This window comes from Lolium rigidum, chromosome 3, assembly GCF_022539505.1.
Source record: "Lolium rigidum isolate FL_2022 chromosome 3, APGP_CSIRO_Lrig_0.1, whole genome shotgun sequence".
Lineage (NCBI taxonomy): Eukaryota > Viridiplantae > Streptophyta > Magnoliopsida > Poales > Poaceae > Lolium > Lolium rigidum.
In genome coordinates this window covers 312,216,889-312,236,055 of record NC_061510.1, presented here as the reverse complement: position 1 = coordinate 312,236,055, position 19,167 = coordinate 312,216,889, and the positions used below count along the sequence as shown (strand labels likewise).

The following is a 19,167-nucleotide window of genomic DNA, read 5'->3' as shown; positions in this document are numbered from 1 at the left end:
GTAGGCTTTTGGGGAAATTTTGGATGGGTTGGTCGGACCCCATTCAGGTCCTCCACACCCTCATATATATATATAGCTGAACTAGGTACATGTTAACTAGTACAGTGGAATACTCTAGAATCTGGTAGGACACTAGCCTAGACTACAACATTCACTGGAATGTTCCAGGCACTCCTAGGACAGCACTAATATGCTATTACTCTTTGGAATATTCTGGGCTCTCCTAGGTCAGTCTCCAACACTCCCCCTCAAGATGGATGATAGATATCTATCATTCCCATCTTGTTACAAGCTAAACTACACTCTTTATTTCCTAATCCTTTAGTTAAACAGTCTGCAATTTGTTCGCTAGAGGTTACATGACTTATCTTAATTATACCGTCATCCAACTTCTCCTTTATGAAGAAGCGATCAATCTCCACATGCTTGGTTCTATCATGTTGAACAGGATTGTTTGCGATGTTGATTGCCGACTTGTTGTCACACCACAAATTTAAAGGGCCTTTCCTCAACAGTTTCAGTTCCGAAAGAAGATTCCTCACCCATAACATCTCACTCAAACCTTGCGACATAGCTCCGTATTCAGCCTTCAGCTGTTGACTTTGAAACCACCGGCTGCTTCTTACTTCGCCATGACACTAAATTTCCCCGACAAACACACAATAACCAGATGTTGATCTCCTATCATCCAAGCAACTTGCCCGACCAGCATCACAATACCCATCCACATTTAGATGACCATTCCTTTTGAACCATAGTTCCTTTCCTGGACTACCTTTCAAGTACCGGAGGATTTGGTTGACCGCATCTAAGTGTCCGCTTCTAGGATCATGCATGTATCTGCTCACTACACTCACATCATATGGAATATCAGGTCTCGTGTGACATAGATAGATGAGCCTTCCAACAAGCTTCTGGTACTTCTCTTTGTTCACTGGTTCCCAGCATTCGGCGCATAATTTGTGGTTTTGATCAATAGGTGTTGATGCAACCCGACACCCAAGCATGCTCGTGTCACTAAGCAAGTCCAATACATACTTTCGCTGGAGAGAACAATCCCTTTGGGGGATCTAGCAATTTCTATGCCAAGAAAGTACTTGAGTTGGCCAAGATCCTTTACCTCAAATTCCTTGCGTAGGTCTGTCTTTCAATCGTGATATCTCCACCTCATCATCTCCGGTGATTATGATATCATCAACATATACGGCAAGGATTGTAATCTTGCTATTTGAGTGCCGATAGAATACCGTATGATCCCCATTACACTCGCTTATATCTCATAGCACATATAACTCGTCTAAATCTATCAAACCATGCCCGTGGCAGATTGCTTAAGGCCGTATAGAGATTTTCTCAACCTGCATACCTTTCCGGATGTTCTAGGAGTGGAGAAACCAGGTGGGATATCCATGTATACTTCCTCCTTTAAATCTCCATGCAAGAATGCATTCTTGACATCCAACTGATGCAAAGGCCACCCGAAGTTAGTTGCACATGAGATTAGGATCCTTACCGTGTTCATCTTTGCCACCGGCGCAAAAGTCTCATCATAGTCAATCCCATATGTCTGACTATGTCCTCTCGCAACTAGTCTTGCCTTGTACCTTTCAATTTTCCCTTCTGGATTTTGTTTCACGGTGTAGATCCATTTACACCCAACAACTCTCTTTCTCGCTGGAAGATGTACAAGTTCCCAAGTTTTATTCCTTTCGAGAGCATTTAACTCCTCTATCATGGCCTCACGCCACTTGGGGTCTTGCTTTGCTACTTTCCGATCTCTTGGGATCACCACAGATTGCAATGATGCGATGAAGGCCCCGTAGTTCGTAGATAGAGATGCATATGATACATAATTAGCAATGTCATGCTCCTCCCGGTACCAATTTGGAGGTTTTCTAGCTGCAGCTCGGGTTCCTTTTCTTAAGGCAATGGGCAAGTCCATTGAATCCCTCGTAATAGATGGTCCTGCGTCATCGGACAATTCATCGGTTTCAACACTCGTTGGAGCATGTTGCTCCCCCTGCAACCTGTGTGTCACTTGTCGTGGGAGCCTGTTGTTGCACATGTTGCTCCCCCCGCACCTGTGTGTCACTTGTCGTGGGAACCTGTTGTTGTTGCTGCTCATGCTGCGATTTTCTCCGTGTATACACTTTCAAGTTCTCTTCCTCGTTTGGCTTTCTCCATCTCTCCTCACTTGTAGCTTGTCTCCTTGTAGACACCCTTAGATTTTCTTCCTCATTTGGCTTTGTCCATCTCTCTTCACTCGTAGGAGATGGAATTGAACCAACAACAACTCTGGATGGTTCATGTTCCTTTGTCCTCAAAAGTTCACTCTCCCCCTCTCGACTAGCTTCAATTGTGCTAGGAGAGTCAAAGTCAAACAACGAGCTGAGGTCCGTCTTCTCTCCATAGAACGGCTCAGACTCTCTAAATGTCATATCCATGCTAACAAATGTTCTCCGCTCACTAGGGCTCCAACACTTGTAGCCCTTTTGTCCAGATGGGTATCCAATGAAGATGCACTTCACAGGCACGAGGATCCAATTTTCCCACCGAAGGTCTATGGTCTCTAACAAAGCAAGTACACCCAAACACCTTTGGCGGAACGATGAACTCATTTTGGCCATAGATCATTTCATATGGAGTCTTCATCCCAAGCACTCTTGAGGGCATCCGGTTGATGAGATAAGTAGCGGTCATAACCGCTTCACTCCACAAGAATTTGGGCACATTCATGGTAAACATAAGTGATCGAGCCACCTCCAGCAGATGACGATTCTTCCTTTCAGCCATCGCATTCTGTGGAGAAGTATCAAGACATGAAGTTTGATGAAGTATTCCTTTTTGGGAAAGAAAATTGCCAAATTCATTGTTCACATACTCCGTCCCATTATCTGTCTTGATAATTTGAATACTAGCGTTGAAGCGATTTTGGACATATGCATAGAAGTCCTTGAAGCATGTAAGCACCTCACTTTTATGTTTCAGAAGATATATCCAAGTCATTCGGGAGTAGCAATCAATGAAGGTGACAAAATACTTCATCCCGCTAACAGAGACCACCCGGGAAGTCCATACATCGAGTGAATCAGGTACAAAGGGCAACGTGCTCCGCAGATCCACGACTCACATATGATGTCCTGGTGTGTTTTTCAAACTCACATGCATCACACACAAGTTTTTCTTTGTCCACCTTCTTCATTTCTTCGGGGAATATCTTACTCATAGTATCAAAGGACATATGGCCCAATCGACAATGTTGGAGTATCAACCTTGCCTCATCATCATTGGTAACAACTGTGAGAGCAGTGCACAACGCTTCATCGGTTTCCCTTCTATCCAAGTACCACAATCCCTTATGTCTCACACCTATCCCAAGCCTCCTTCCAGTCTTCCTCTCTTCAATTGTACAATTATATCGATCGGCAATTATTCGACAATCAATATCATCAACCAAAGAGCTCATAGACACCAAACTCACCGGAAACGATGGAGCATATAATACCGAAGACAATGTAATGGACGGAGTGCATTTCACTGTGCCGACCCCTTTCACAGGTTGATAAGTTCCATCGGCTGTTTGGATTGTCTCTTTATGCATGGGTGGATGTGGAGTATATGATGCAAACTCACTCCACTTACCCGTGACATGTGCTCCCGAATCCAGAATCCAATTTGAACAAGTTCCATTTAATGCAGGAGCCTGACTTGAGATTGCTTCTTCTGTTTGTGCAAGATTCACACAATTTCCTAGGACAGTTGTTTTTCCACTTTGTTTTGGAATTTCTGCACTCTCCCTTGATTGTCTCAACTTCTCAATCTCCTTGAGCAATTGAGTCATTTTCTCAAGTAGCTTCTCAATTGTTTGATTCTCCCCCATTGATCAATATTGCTGAAAATCACCAACAAACCAGCTTATGTGCTTCTTCTCTTCTCTGCTATATTTGACCTACTCTTGCGGATCTCTCGACCCCTCCGGATCTTTCTTCCCGGCTGCACACGCAGCTTAGGTCTCTCCTCCGTCCTCTACTCGCACACGCGAAATCAGCACCTTTGCTTCTCCCTCTTCACTCGCAAGCCACAAGCAGCTGCACCTCACCCAGCTGCTCCCTTCACCACCACACCGAACTTTGCAAGATTCACCACCACTCCGAACGCTGCGGACGGTTGGCTCCGCACCTCTGCAGCAGCTCACATCAACACTTCTACCCGGGCAGCACTCCACTCCTCTGCCCGTCTGTTGTATTTCCCCTGGATTTTGCGGAACTCCACCTCACTCCACCGAATCACCACAGGCAGCCCGTAGCACACACCATCACTGCCTCTAGCTCTAATACCATGTAGGCTTTTGGGGAAATTTTGGATGGGTTGGTCAGACCCCATTCAGGTCCTCCACACCCTCATATATATATATAGCTGAACTAGGTACATGTTAACTAGTACAGTGGAATACTCTAGAATCTGGTAGGACACTAGCCTAGACTACAACATTCACTGGAATGTTCCAGGCACTCCTAGGACAGCACTAATATACTATTACTCCTTGGAATATTCTGGGCTCTCCTAGGTCAGTCTCCAACAAGCACTATGGAATTGGACTTCTTTCTTACCGTCGGGGTTTTGCATTGGCTTCAGAAATGTTGCCCACTTCATATAGATGCCATCTGCAAGGTAGTAGCTCGTGGTGTACTTGTGGCCGTTTACTTCAAACTCCACCGTTGGTGACTCACCATTTGCTAGCTTGGCAAAGAGAGGTGAAAGTTCAAGAACATTGATGTCATTGCAAGAACCGGGCATCCCAAAGAATGCATGCCAAATCCAAGTGTCCTGTTCTGATCGGCCACAGCCTCAAGAATGATGGTGGAATCCTTCTTGTGTCCTCTAAACTGTCCATGCCATGCTGCGGTACAGTTCTTTCACCTCCAATGTATACAATCAATGGAGGCGAGCAATCCTGGAAACCCACGGGCTGTGTTCTGCTCCAACAACCAAGCCGTGTCTTGAGCATTGGGTGCTCTCACCCATTGCCAAGCGGTCACCGACAAGATTTGCAGGAATTCGATATGCCATGATGCGCAATGCCTCGGTTACCTTTTGGTAGGTGCTATGTCGAAGTACTCCGGCATAACTCCTCTGCTAGAAGAAGTGGTCATGGAGCTTCAAACATTCTGCAATGTGCTTGAACAAATCAATAGACATCCGGAACTGGCGGAGGAAGTATCTCTCGGGATACACCGGATGGTCAACAAAATAGTTGAGCATGAGCTTGGTGTCCTCATCGATTCTCTACCTTCGAATGTACTCATGGCCCAAACGGAACCACGGTGGTTCGGCCTCTTGTTCTTGTGCATCAACATCATAGCAATGTCCTCTTCGTCCATATCAAGCTCCTCATCGGACTCCGAATACTTGAACAAAACCATCTACAATTAAAATCATTTACATTGGTGTCGCAAACTACTTCTGCCTTGCATCAGCAATCAAAGTAGATAAAAAATCGAGTTTCACCTTTTATCAAACACCTTGTTGGTGGCTGCTGGTTGTGGCTGGCGTGGCGGAGCTTGGTCGAGTTGTCAGTGACGGAGGCAGATGTCGGCTTCTCCTAGCTTGGCGGAGAGCGGAGGGGTGCCGTGGTCGACCGACAGGATGGTGGAAGATCCGCCGCCCAAAGCAGCTCGGCGGACAGCGAGCGGGCACGGGTAGGATGGGCGTAAGGGCGGTGAAGCGGCAGAGAGGACCGACGGAAGGGGCGGAGGTGTGGCAGAGCTCATCGGCGTTGATTGAGGTCAGAGCCGTGATTCTTATGGGAGCTGTGGCGGCCATGGTCATCGTACGCGGCGGAGAGGACTGGCGGAAGGGTGGCCAAGCGGTAGAGAGGACTGGCGGGAAGGGGTGGCAGAGAGGACCGTCGGGAAGGGGTGGAGGTGCAGAGGAGCTCGTCGGCGTCGACTGAGTTCATGGTGGTTAATTTGTCACCGGAGGCTGGTCGGGGGTAGGTGGAGGGCGAGCAGGTGATGCAAATTTGTTTTACATCACCCCTGTTGCGATGCAAATATACATCACATGCGCCAAAATTTAGCGCTTCATCAATCTGTTTTGCATCACCTGCTGGAGAGGTTTTTTGGGGCTATTTACATCGCCTCCCCTATTATACATACATCATCTATTGGAGATGCTCCTATGTTGCATGCCTGTGCTTGACCTTAAGACCTTAAGACGATGGGTGCTTCTGAATTGCTGTCTGCTGATTTCTTGTGTATTCTTCAACAGGCACATCACATGCAAATTCCTCTCTCATATGCTGATGCTGTGATTGGGGCTGCTGGTGCCAGTATAAGCTATATCCGTAGGCACAGTGGTGCAGCAGTAACTATTCAAGAGAGCAGAGGTGCACCAGGAGAGATGACTGTGGAGATAATCGGGAGTGCATCCCAAGTTCAAACTGCCCAGCAACTGATCCAGGTATGTTTTCTACTGTATCTTCTAACTGGAGCCATATCCTCTAACTTACACAATGAAAGTGAGAGACCCTAGGAACTGGCTCCTCTACCGTATTCCCTTCTAACCTGTTGCGTGCTTGCATGACTATCCTCCCAAGTTATTCATGATTGATGCACAATGCATTTCATTTTGATATTTCTGCCTTTTTAAATTTCTGATTCAGTTTTAGAGATAATACAACTGGAACACAATACATGTTTGTACTTTTGCATCATAAAGCTCACTGTTGGCCGACTAATTAGTTTCATTGGTAAACCATGCTGTCTATGATATGGGGTAGATGCAACAGTGATTAGTTTGTGTAAGTACATGACTAGGAGAAGCTGATGGAGTTTTAGGGGACCACCGCACTTGGTGAAGTACTATGCTTATTGCTAATTTACCACAAGTTTTGGATGCTGATAAAATTTGAAAAACAAACTGTGGACACTCGATAGAAGTTTTAGACGATGATGTAGAAGAAGAAACCATTTGCAGTGTTTTGTAAGCGCCAATAAGATTGAGAGATTGGGCATAGTGTGTCATCAAAAGACAGAAACTTTGTTAAGTAGCATATCTCTCTTTTCTGCTTGTCATTCCACTGTGAAAATGCGTCTTTTGCTTACGTGTATCAACAAAACATCGTCCTCCATCTGGCCAAATTAAGCCTCGTTGCAAAGAGTAGCTTGATGGAAAGAGCGGTAAAAATGGAGGGGCACACATTCAAATTGTTGCTATTTGTGTGTATGTCTGGAGCCATATTTGGATGGATTAAACATGGTTCACGTCTACCTTTAAGTTGACATATTGCTATGGCCACTGCTTGCAGAATTTCATGGCGGAAGCTGCTCCACAAAGCCGTCCGCCGGCTTCTAACCCTCCTGCTCTGCCAGTTGATCCGAGTTACAGCTCTTACCCGCCACCATATGGGGCAACCTATGGATCAACTCCCACAGGTGCAGGGCCTGCTCCTCACAATGGCGGGAGCTACGGGGGTGGCTCCTACCATCCCAACTATGGATACTAGTAGCAGCAAATGAAGTGAAGGATTTGCTATCTCTATTGTGATTGTTAAGAATTTTATTGCCCAATAATTACATTCATGGATTCCTGCCAGTGTCTGACCTGTACAAAATTAGTCGTGTGTGGTGTGTGGTCAGTCATTGACTTTGGTAGTTTGTTTACCACCGTGCAACATGTGGTCTAGCTGAGCTTAATCATTGCATACTCTATACTCCTTCCTCGTTCAATACAGGCATACATGTATGTGAATGTTGATGCTTAGTTATCTCTCAGGATGCAAATGGACACGGACGTCCGTGGAGTCTGCTTGTCCATGTCCGTCAAAATAGCTAAACGACCTCACGGACGGGCCGTGTATTTTATACGGACTCACGGACAGTGTCCGCAGAGCCTGCCAGGTCCATCTGTCCTGCGAAAAAAAAAATAAGGAAGAACAAAACAGCAGTATCTCCACTTCTCCATCTCCCTCGATAGGACACGGTGGCACGCCGTTCGCCACCGCTGGGCCGGCGCCCCGCTCCTCGCCGCTAGCCTGCGCCCAGTTCGTCGCCGCCCTCTGCCCTCCACACTCCCCCCTCCTCCCAGTGCCTCCCCTCTACCTTAGGTAGGAGCTCATCGTAGGGTCTGAGAAGGTCTCCGCCGCCGAGGACCTGACCGCCGGCCACCGCCCGACCCCCGCTCGGCAAGGGAGTGCGGAGGCATCAGCGTCAGTCTAGAGGGCAAGGAGCAGGTCGGATTCCTCCCCTTGTTGCAATCTCGTGCCCTACCTGAAAATATCCCCAATTGATCCAAGAAATGGTAGGCGATGCCCTCTTGTTTTAGTTTCTTACTACTGAAGTTGTTGGGAGACGCAGTAATAATTGTTTGTGAGAGCTGAATAAAATACAGTGCACAAGAGAGTGGTGGGATGAGTTAGAGTGGGATGATGAGGAAGTCAAGGCATTTCAGTTTCGACTACTACGTTATATTCATCCGGAATTTCATATTTTGTCATCTCCTCTATTGTGTGGTAGAGATTTGCACTAAATTCAGAGATTGATGTTTGCCCTCCTCTGATGGGTGCCCACGATCTAAGTACTGATGCTCCTCAGATCACATTATGTAGTTTAGAGATGTCTTATTTTCCCCGTTTGCATATGCTTGTAGAACTGCATGATGTGCAGTTAAGTAGTGTTGTAATTTTCCATAGTCATTGTAGTTGGAATGGTCAAATGCCTCTTCTTAATACGAATGACAATTAAGTTAGTAAGCTAATACGAGTAGCCTGCCTCCACAACGCCAACCAGGTGTAGAGCTGTTACAGTTCTTTGCACCCCAAATTTGATTTGGGCACTGATATGTGGATTGGATGACCGAAAATGCATATCCAGCCTACATCCTCCTGTGTTGTCTACTGATCTTTGGTGATGTTTGATTGAACCACTACAACTAGATTTGAGGTACTAGGGGGACAGCTGTGTTGTTCAGACTCAGTTACTTGGTAAGTTGGACAGGAGTTCTCCAAGATTAGCATCAAACCAATTAATGTTTGTCTTTGTCTCACCTACATAAAACTACCTAACAGGAGTTCCACCAAGCAAGCAAGTGCCACAAAGAAGGCCGCACTCGCTCGCGCTCCTTTGTGCCCTCCTCGTCGCCGCTCTCCTCCCCGGCGTCGAGTAGCTCACTGTCTCCCTTGATCTCACGTGAGTGCTTCCTTTGCAAGTACTACATTTAGTGAGATATTATGAAAACTATTAATTTTGGAGGACCTGTGCATTTACTAGTACTACATTTAGTGAGATTTCTTGGTTGAGGACCTGTGCATGATAAGTCTGTCCAATTGATATTGCTCTCTGCTCATTTACCAAATTATATTTTGTAGCTGATCAAGGATGAATCTGAATGCTCAAGGAAGTTGATGATTACTGTAGCGATTACTCTGTTACTCAGCTATTCAGAACATCATCGACGCTGCAATACAGCCACGGAACAGAACAACTTTCTCTATTTAGCTACTGTCTGTCTAACTTTGAATGGCTGATACTGAATGGTAATTTAGGCACATACTCAATGGCTGACGTGAGTCATATTGAAGAGTGTCATCTGACTTATGTCAAGATCTGAGCCTGTCATTTGGTTGTGCTATTTCTCTCTGAGTACTAGTTTGTATTTGATATGAGTGAAGTGCAACAAAATGGAAATATTGGGAAGAGTTTATTTTATTTTTTATAGTTTGTGCCAACTGAAGTATAATTTATGTGAATCATTTTGTGTATATACAGTGTATGTACTGTAAGCTGTTGATCACTGTAGCTAGCGTGCAGAGCTACGGCTAAGCTAGCTAGTGTATACCTGATCTAGCTAGTGTAGACATGATCTTGATCAAAGAAGCCGCGACAAGCTACTAAAGCTACCCAGTTTGCATCGACGTGTCCGTATTGTCCAGCGGACACCGCAGACAGCCGAAGGTACTTCCACGGACTCCACGGACAGATAAATTTGCTTTCGCGGCTCAGTCAATACACGCAACGGACTCTGTGGATGCGTCCGTCTGCATCCTGAGTTATCTCGGCTGTTCAAATGGTAGAAAGCTCAATTTACTTACTGAGTTGAGTTGAATGTTGGAGGTCTAGTCTATGGCAGAGCGCTAAACGAAATACAAAGTTGAGTCTGGATATAAAGCCATCGAATTCGCTTGCTGAAATTCTGTTAATTATTATGACGGCGTTGATTCCAGGCACAAAGTCGTATGTAGTACACGGTTTGTCATGGCTGGCCCGTCTCCCCGTTTGGCCGGCAGGAAACAGAAGTTATCCTGGACACGTACGGCGCCACGGGGAGAAACAAAGTTTAGAAGCGTGGCCGCAATTTCGGAGTGTCCTACTACTGCTAAGTCAATTTGTCAAGCCTTTTGTTGGGTTTCATTCCTTTCGGCCGTTTCCTAATTCCCGCGTGAGCAAGACTATGGTTGCTTCTTGTCAGGTCATTCATCATCCAGTCACCCATCTGGTGCGTTCCGATCTACCCAAGTGTACATCTATAAGTACACGGGAAATGCATGTGAATTGCCTAGCTAAGCTCGCTTCACCCCATAATCACGAGGTAGCAAGATGGTCAGGCTTAGATGGTGGCAACAGCCATTGTCCCGGTGGCCGTCGTGGCGTCGCCGGCGCCGCAGCTCGTCGCTGCCGGGAGGGCGCTCAGGCCGCGTGATCGGCATCAGGTCATGCGCACGGCGTCGTCGACGGTAGTTTCAGAATCCAAGCAGACCAACCCTGCAGCAGCCACGGCGGGCAAGCCCGGTGCCTCGGGGTGCTCGCACGATCCCAACAACGGTGGCGGCCACTGCCCGCCGCACCACGTCGCCGGCAGCCGTGGACGAAATCGATTGACTGACGGCCAGGCGAGGTCGTCCCACGTGTGGGAAAGTTTTTAAATTTAAACTCAGAGTTAAATACACCGGTAGTCCCAAAAGTTGTTCTCTACGTGCACTTTAGTCCTAACTCTACCACGCCACACCGGGGTATCAGCTGCCTGTCGCTCGAGCCTCCATCCTCAACATCTCCCCCCCCCCCCTCTCTGCGGCAGCGGGTTCCCGCCAAGCGCAACCTTGGGGCAGGAGGGCGGCGGCACTTTCTAGTTCGACGGTGTGGTGGTTTGTGGTAGCATCGGTCGGTCTTCCAATTGGCGGGTGGACAGCTGCGGCGGCACGGCTAGGCTCTCCTGGATCCGTTTGGGGCCCGGAGGATCGTGATGGCGTGCTTGTCGGCTTAGCATATGAGTTGGTTCAGAACCTTGTACCAAGCACATGAATAAAGGCATTTTCAGTGAATTTCCTAAATGTGATCTCCTGCTAAACAACAACAAAAAAATGAAACCGTGTCTAGGAGGAACTAGACGCTTTTTTGATATAGTAGAAGCGGGACTTGGCGTGACACGTGAAATTCGTCCCTGACAGGAATCAAACTCCGGAGGTACCCCAACCACTGGGCTAAGCCCTGCTAAACAACCAATCTGAAGTATATAATAGCTATATCTTGGAGGCAAGGGAGGTGCCAGTTCTATCAATGCTAGATACAATTTTCCTACAAAACCATGCATAAAGTTGACACAAAACAGAAGGAAGCAGACAGGAACAATATATCCCAAAATCCAGAAGATTATTGACAAGTACACTGAGTGGAGTCTTGGAGCAGTTGTCAAGGCATCTGGGAATGAGATTTATCATGTTAGGACAGGTGGGCTTGAGAGACAATACATTGTGGATTTCCCAAGTACATCATGTGATTGTAGGAGATAGACATGACAGCTCTGGTGTTCCATGCCACCATTCTATGTTGCTTGTTGTAGACCTAACATGTATGATGTTGATGAATTGATGAATAGCTGCTACAACATCAACAACACCTACAAGGAAGAATACGCATATAATTAATCCCACTAAGAGGCAGAGTACTGTGGGAGAAGAAGAATTAATGATGCCCAGGTACTACCTCCTCTGTACACAAAAGTGATGGGAAGACCAGGAAAAAACAGGAGAAAAGCACCAGAGGAGAAGGATAAAAATGGTGCCAAATTTGCTACAAGGGGAGGCTTGACCATGCATCGCTCTAGGTGTGGAAAAGTAGATCACAACAAGAAAGGTCACCACAAGAATGTCCAACAGAGCAACTGGAAGAAGAAGAAGCTAGGCAGCAAGAGATGGGTGCAGAGTATGATGATCCTTTAATTATGCAGAACATCATACAACAAACAATTGACCCAACATGTAGTGGAAACCATGATCTTTATAATGGGCCAGGAGGTAAAGAAAATCCCTGCTTTGAATTTGTGTCTAGTTAATTATTGCTATTTTTGCTCGACTATTTCTGGAGCCAACAAAAAAATTCTGCTAATTCCCTGCTTTGAATTGGTGTCTAGTTAATTTTCGCTATTTTTCTTCAGTTAACATTATATTATTCATATGTGTCAGGCGAGAGCTCATATGCATACTAGTAGATCACATGGACCAATTCCAGAAGAAAGCTCTTTTGTTGTAGTAGCTAGAGCTTCACTTCCAGCTGAGAGGGGAAGAGCTACGAGTGTTACTGCTACAACAAGGGGGATAGGAAGAGCATCAACTAGTAGGGGAAGAGCTGATGCTACTGGTCAAGGGCAAGGGAGGAAGAGTATCAACTGGTGCAGAGCAAGGACAAGACAGTGGCAGAGGAAGAAGAAAAAGTAGAGGAAGTGTTGCTGCTACTGATTCAAATGGAGATGCACATGCTGCTGCTACTTGTTCAAATGCCAGATCAAGAAAAAGAGGCAGAGGAACTGCTCAAAGCAGACACTTCCTGATCTGAATGCAAGTGTTGAGGCGGAGGAAGTTCAACTAACAGAGAATGCACATGTTGATCAGAATGCAAGTTACAGACCATATTGTGACTTTGAATGCACAGGTTACATGGACAAATGCATGTTTTCCGTGTAGTTTGTTCCGTCATTTTGGTGCAAGTATCACTGAATTTCAGACTATTTTTTCCATGTCAGTGAATTTGTAACCTTTTTTGTTCTATGTAAGTGATATATACAATTTGGTGCACTGTCAGCGAATTTTAAAGATTATCTACTTCCATGTCACTGAATTTGTATTAATAGAAGTGGAAAGATAATGCAATATTCAGTCACACAGATTGCTACACTCATTTATTCAACGATAACATCGTGGTACATAACACCGCTACATTTGCTAGAACACACAGACACAACACTGCTCAGTGCTCACTGCTAGAACAGATACATCCATTTGACATAGATTGCTACAGACACTATAAACAGACACAAGACTGCTCACTGCTCCTTCTTGGCTTTCCCATTGATGCCCTCCTTGACTCGCATGAGCCATCCTTTCAGAAATGAGGTTATTTATTTCCTTCCAGACCCCTCAAGCAGCAACGGAAAAATTCTCAAAGAAGAGAGGTCCCTGATATGCATGTTTATTTATATTGACAAATAGTATCCAAGCTGCTTGAGGTGAGGAAGCAAAGCTAAGTTGAATGGACAAGTAAAAAAATAGGTGATACGGGAGATCCTTGGGCTGACAAAGTACATGCCAGCTTATTAAGAAATACATTTTCTTTCAAAAACTGTCATCCTCGCTAAAGTAATCTGCTTCTAATAAAATGAACATTGCTAGGACGAGTTCCTATTCTTCACGCCTTGGTGGCGGGGAGGCTCCTGAGGTACTTCTCTACAACATCGAGGCCGCAGAGCTCCTTGACTGCAGCCATCGTTGCCGGCACGTCCATCTGGAATGTCAGCGGCGAGTTTGCAGGTCCCGTGCACACTGAGAACTCCTTCCTGGCTGCTCTGATGGCTTCCCTCATCGCACAGTGCACTGAGGACGCGAGGAGCAGGGGCGGCTCACCAGAAGCTGGAAGCAGAGATTTTGATTTTTATCAGTGTCAGGTCATTCACTGTTGGCGAGCTAAAAGCTGCAGAGTTGTGATGGAATAAAATAGAGCCATATGCATGCTAGAGCGTTAGACAGATCGGAAGCTTCACCTTTTGAGGAGAGGACACGCTTCTGGCTGTGGGGGCTGTCGAAGAACTCGACGTTGAACTGCTTTGGGATGGTGTCCACTGTGGGGATCTTGTACGTATATGTGCCATCGTTGATGAGCATGCCGTCGGAGTTGGTCCTGTACTCCTCATTTGTGAAGAATCCTACCCCTTGCACGAATGCGCCTTCGACCTGAGCAAAATCAGGAACAGATTTCACACCAGCGACACCTCGATTCACACAGTGATCTGTCTTGGAGGCTTGGAGCTCACCTGGCCCAAGTCTATCGCTGGATTCAGGCTCTGCCCACAGTCAAATAGGATGTCACTCCGGAGGATCGTGGTTGCTCCTGTCAAGACATCAACTTCGACCTGCAATGTTCATATGAAGATTGCTAATCAGACATTCTTCCACCTCTAGCAGAAGAGAAGCTGCAATCTCCAGTAGCATGCATGGTTAACATAGAATGCTTTTGCAATATGGCTCTTGTGATTTGGATCAGGATACCTCACTAATAGCTGCTCCATAGTTCAAGTAGCTGGTGAAAGTTGGGTCAGGGAGCCAGTAGGCATGCGCTGACAAGTTCACGTTCATCGTTATTGCCTGCGAGCGAGGACGAGGAGGAATACGGCATCAACTTCCAATCGCAGAATTGATAGATATAAATTAAATGGAGGAAATTCTTGTCATGGAACTAAAAACCAATCAGATTTCACAAGATTTTTCCTTACCTGAGCAATCAAGGAGCACCATGTAATCAGGCCGGACTTAGCCTCCAGGTCTTCTTTGATAGGCTTAAGCCTCTCGACAAGTGCAGCGCATGACAGTCGGACTGCTTCACAGCTGGCTTGAGAGGTGGTGCTCCCATCGGTCACCCCTCCTTGGACCATGCTAAGCGTGTCGGCCTGGATGACCCGTACCTTGTCGAGGAGTCCTTCACCACCAGCAGGGCATAGCTGCCCCAGCACGAACGTAGTCATTTGCGTCACTTTGGTCCACAGCCCTTGGCCTATCTCGACGCCGCCAACCTCAACGACTATGGAACCGTCTTTCAAGATGGACACTCTCCCCGGAGTTGGCCTGAGAAATACCGTATACGTGATTGGCACACAGGAGATACCACGCTTCTTCCACCTGCTGCCGCTGTTGAAACGCTCAACTGTGGCAGCCCTGTGCTGGTAGTCGGGTGAAAAGGCCAGTTTCTCGAAGATGGTGACAAGGCTATAGGTCGAGGCCTCGCCTGCGCTGTCCCCGAAGAACACCTTGAGGCTCTCGAAGTCATGAAGGTTCTTCCTTCTGATGGTGTTGGTTTCGACTGAGAGCATTGAGGCAACATGCTCAACGATGGCTTCCGCGATGAAGGAGCGCTGCACTCCACCAGGCGCACGCATGGACTGCTTGGACGATATGTTAGTCTTGCAAACCTTTATGTCAAATGCAAGGGCGCCCCAGTTGTACTTCTTCAGAGACTCTGTAACAGAAAATGGCATAAATGGACTGTAATCAGGCCATATTCCGGCTATGATTCCGAGATCAAGGTGCAGGGCCTTTATTGTGCCGTCAGACATGAACCCAACTGAGTACTTCGCCTTAATCGGGTGCCGTCCTCCCACCGTTATCATGTCCGTCTTGCGGTCGAGGTACATCCGAACAGGGCGCCGCAGCTTGAATGCTGCAACAGCACATGCACATGCAACCTGATAGTACCAACGATTTCCTGATCAGATTCAATGACAAATAGGTTCAAATTTTACTACTCCCTCCGTCCGGAAATAAGTGACTCGGATTTGTCTACATCATGCAAATGTAGACAAATCTGAGTCACTTATTTCCGGATGGAGGAAGTAAATCTTATAGTTGGACATTTACGTGCACTGCTTTCATCAACTTCCCACCAAAGCCACCTCCAACTCTTCTTGTCAAGTTGTCATGACACGAACATTGTGGAACGGTATGCCAAGACACCTTCCAATGGCTTGTTGTGTGGCCTCAGGCATTTGCCCCGAGGAGTAAACGGTGATACAGTTATCTTCATCGGGGATAGCTAAGGCGACCTGCGCCTCCATGTAGAAGAAGCACTGGGATTCAAGTTGAACCTGTGCAAAAAAAATACACTAGGTCTGAGAATTATTGCCAGTAAACTTAAGATCTATGCCCTCTTCAACGAAATGAATTGTTTACCTCTGCTGATAAAATCTTGTAATCAGCTTCAGACATCCCTTTGTCAAAGTCACCAATTGGCTTAGGAACTAAATACGGGGGAGGATGGTAGAAGCTGTTATGCTGGATCGCGTCCTCTATTGTCAGAATTGGTGGCTCAAGACCTTCTGTGCTATACTCAATATCAGCTTGTTTTGCTGCCATATAGGCATACTTCTGTGTTTCAGCAATCTGAGTCATAAACAAAGCAACAAGATGATATAGTACAAAGGTCCAATGATTTCTCAAAATATTGGATCAACATATAAAGAAACCTCGTAAGCAAGAAAGTTGAAGTGGTTAAGACATACCACAATGGCAACATTTTGACCAGCAAATTCAGAAACTGAATTAGCAAAAAGTGGCTCGTCATCTACCATTCTGAAGTTGGAACACATATTATCTCCACTACTCGGAATGTCCTTTGCATCAATAACTGCAATAACCTTTTGTGAAGCCAAAGATGATCTGAACTTGATACCATTTATACGAGCATGAGGATGTGTGCTGTAGATGAATGCACCATAGAGGCAATCCTTAGGAACTGGGATGTCATCAACGTACACAGCTTCCCCTGTGAAAGAACCAAGAATTGCGTCAAGCAGATGTTTCAGGATACCGGGTGCTACAAAGAAAAAGGTTTTGAAGATAAATATGGAGAGATGAAGCATTTCATATGGTTCAGCATTAATCCACCTACCTTACTAAATATGAACAAAAGGACTATCAATGTTTTTGGTTATGAATTATGCAGAAGAAAATGCTATCAATAAATATTGTCTTCTGTTTTGCGAAAATAATAAGTATTGTCAAGCGCTACTAACCCATAGAGCCAGAGTGCAAGGTAATTGAACGGAACCTGTAAGGTAGATCAGTTTAGGACAAGAGAATGAAAGTACATACCTGAAGTTTGTAGCTCTACACCAGTTTTGTTGATGGGCTTGCCAATTTGTTTACATTTGTCCGTGGAAACCAGTTCCTGTCTTGAGCGAATTGGCAAATTATCACTGACAACCTTAACATGCTCCCCCGGTGAGGACACACTCACACTATTCATTATTCCGTTTGCAAGGGAAGACAGGAAACTGAACAGAAAACTGACTGCCAAGCTAACTCTGTATTCAGGATGTGTGGTTCCTACGGATGGTAGAATAGCATCTTTAAGCAACCGGACAGCTTCAAGTATTACAGATGCACTTACTGCTTTCCCCTTGAGGAAGTCCTCGACATTCCTAGCCCTGATCGCGTGGTTGGTTCCAAAAGCACCAAATGCCAGGCATATATCCTCAATGAGAGGCGTCCCTGATGATGCAGCCTCTGATAGCCTTGCCAAGAATGCAGAGTTGATATATGAGACAGCATTGCCGAATGGACGAGGCGATGCTCGAGAAGTCTCAAAGGTTACATTAGCTGAGCCCCAATCTGGGACAAATAAGCTGAGCAGTAGGGTCCTAGAATCACATGGAGGCTGCTCCAAGAAGTCTTCCAATGTAAGACAGAGCTTCTTGGAAGCCACTTGAACGGTCACGGTCGAACCTACAGCCAGAAGAACAGTGGCAATGTCTGACGGGGAGTGCAGCCTCTGTGCCATGATTATGTTTCCACCAATGGTTGCAGTGTTTCGAACAAATGGTGTGGCTACCTTGTTCAGATGATCAGCAATCTTGCCAAAGACCAGGTTTCCATCCGAGAAAACATCAATGGCTTTGGAGATGGACACAGCTGCTCCGATCTGAGCCCCCTTGCTGGTTCTGTTGATGACTGAAAGCTCTGGAATCCCGTTGATGTCAATGTGCTTGTCATATAGGTCTTCATCCTTGTAAATGCCGGAGCCAGTGTTTGCCGCCACGATCTTCACTGAGCTTTGGTCAAACCAGTTGGAATCTAGCAGCCCTTGGAACTCGGCGATGCTCTTCGGATAGTACCAGCCGTCCTCATTGGCCACAAGGACCTTGTCCGTTTTTTTGAATTTTTTTGGGGGCGGGACATAGTTCATTTGATTTACGGAAGATTTGATCTCATCTTTGAGGAAGTCTGGGAAGGTGCAGATGGAGCCACTGGAGTAGGCTGGCAGCTTGCTGACATCTGCACGGTCTGCACCTTTCGTCCAGAAGGAGTTGAGGCCCAGGTCCTCAAGGTCGACGTCAGCCGCGAAACTCTTGCAGGCATCAACTATAGGCCTATAGCCGGTGCATCGGCACAAGTTGCCCGAGATGGCCTTCTCAGCCTCGGAGATGGTGAGCTTGGAGAAGCCCTGAGGCGGAGCAGGGCGCGCGGCCGCCTTGTCGGTCTTGGTGAGCGCAGAGAAGATGGACATGCACATGCCCGGGGTGCAGAAGCCGCACTGAGAGGCGTGGAAACCAGAGAGGCGCTGCTGGACACTGTGAAAGCCATGCTTGGTGTTGCCGATGCCTTCGCTGGTGGTCAACGAGCAGAAATTCAGGCTGCCGACTAGTGCCAGACATGAGCTTGCCGAGAAATCATCCACCTCTTGGGTGTATGGGTCATACTTGGATATTAGAACCACACAAGCACCACATCCACCTGCACAGATATGAAAGAAATTGTAGTACACATCACATACCAAACATTATTACGATGAGATGATTATCAGGTGCACTACGAAATTCCTAAAAATATATCTACGGTAAGAGCAAGTCTAACAGACCCTCTAAAAGGCCCAACCCCGTAAAATAACCGCCGATATACGGGATAGAGCTCTACCCGGCCGTCTAGCAGACCCCGTAAATCAGCCCCCCGTATCGATTTTTTTTAGTTTTGGCTACGGGGCGGCTCTTCGCCCCCTACTTGTGCGGGGTGGGAAGGGGAATAGAGGGCCAAACCACCATTCTCCCCTCCACTGCGCGCGAAGGGTTTCAGCGAAACCCAACCGCCGCCGCCGCCCGATCTCCTCCGCCCCGCCCTTCCCGGCAACGACGCGG

The 19,167-nt window shown here is 46.6% G+C and overlaps 1 protein-coding gene, 1 long non-coding RNA gene and 1 pseudogene across 2 annotated transcripts; 2 read left to right on the top strand and 1 right to left on the bottom strand.

The window, feature by feature from the left end:
• The first annotated feature begins 6,129 nt into the window (after positions 1-6,129).
• LOC124699874 (flowering locus K homology domain-like) lies at positions 6,130-7,768 on the top strand. The gene is made up of 2 exons (XM_047232101.1): positions 6,130-6,462; positions 7,310-7,768. Exons 1-2 carry the CDS (start codon positions 6,220-6,222, stop codon positions 7,505-7,507), a joined length of 441 nt encoding a protein of 146 aa, XP_047088057.1. The 5' UTR covers positions 6,130-6,219; the 3' UTR covers positions 7,508-7,768.
• A 1,305-nt stretch (positions 7,769-9,073) lies between these two features.
• LOC124699873 lies at positions 9,074-9,714 on the top strand. Its single transcript, XR_007001547.1, has 2 exons — positions 9,074-9,188; positions 9,368-9,714. It is a non-coding gene; the product is annotated as an uncharacterized LOC124699873 (long non-coding RNA).
• A 3,427-nt stretch (positions 9,715-13,141) lies between these two features.
• Positions 13,142-18,734, bottom strand: LOC124703718 (annotated as a pseudogene).
• Between the last annotated feature and the right edge of the window lie 433 nt (positions 18,735-19,167).

Coding starts and splice junctions, on each gene's coding strand:
- LOC124699874 (XM_047232101.1), top strand. CDS start 6,220: ATGGGTGCTTCTGAATTGCTGTCTGCTGATTTCTTGTGTATTCTTCAA. Junction 6,463..7,309: donor CTGCCCAGCAACTGATCCAG/GTATGTTTTCTA, acceptor CACTGCTTGCAG/AATTTCATGGCGGAAGCTGC.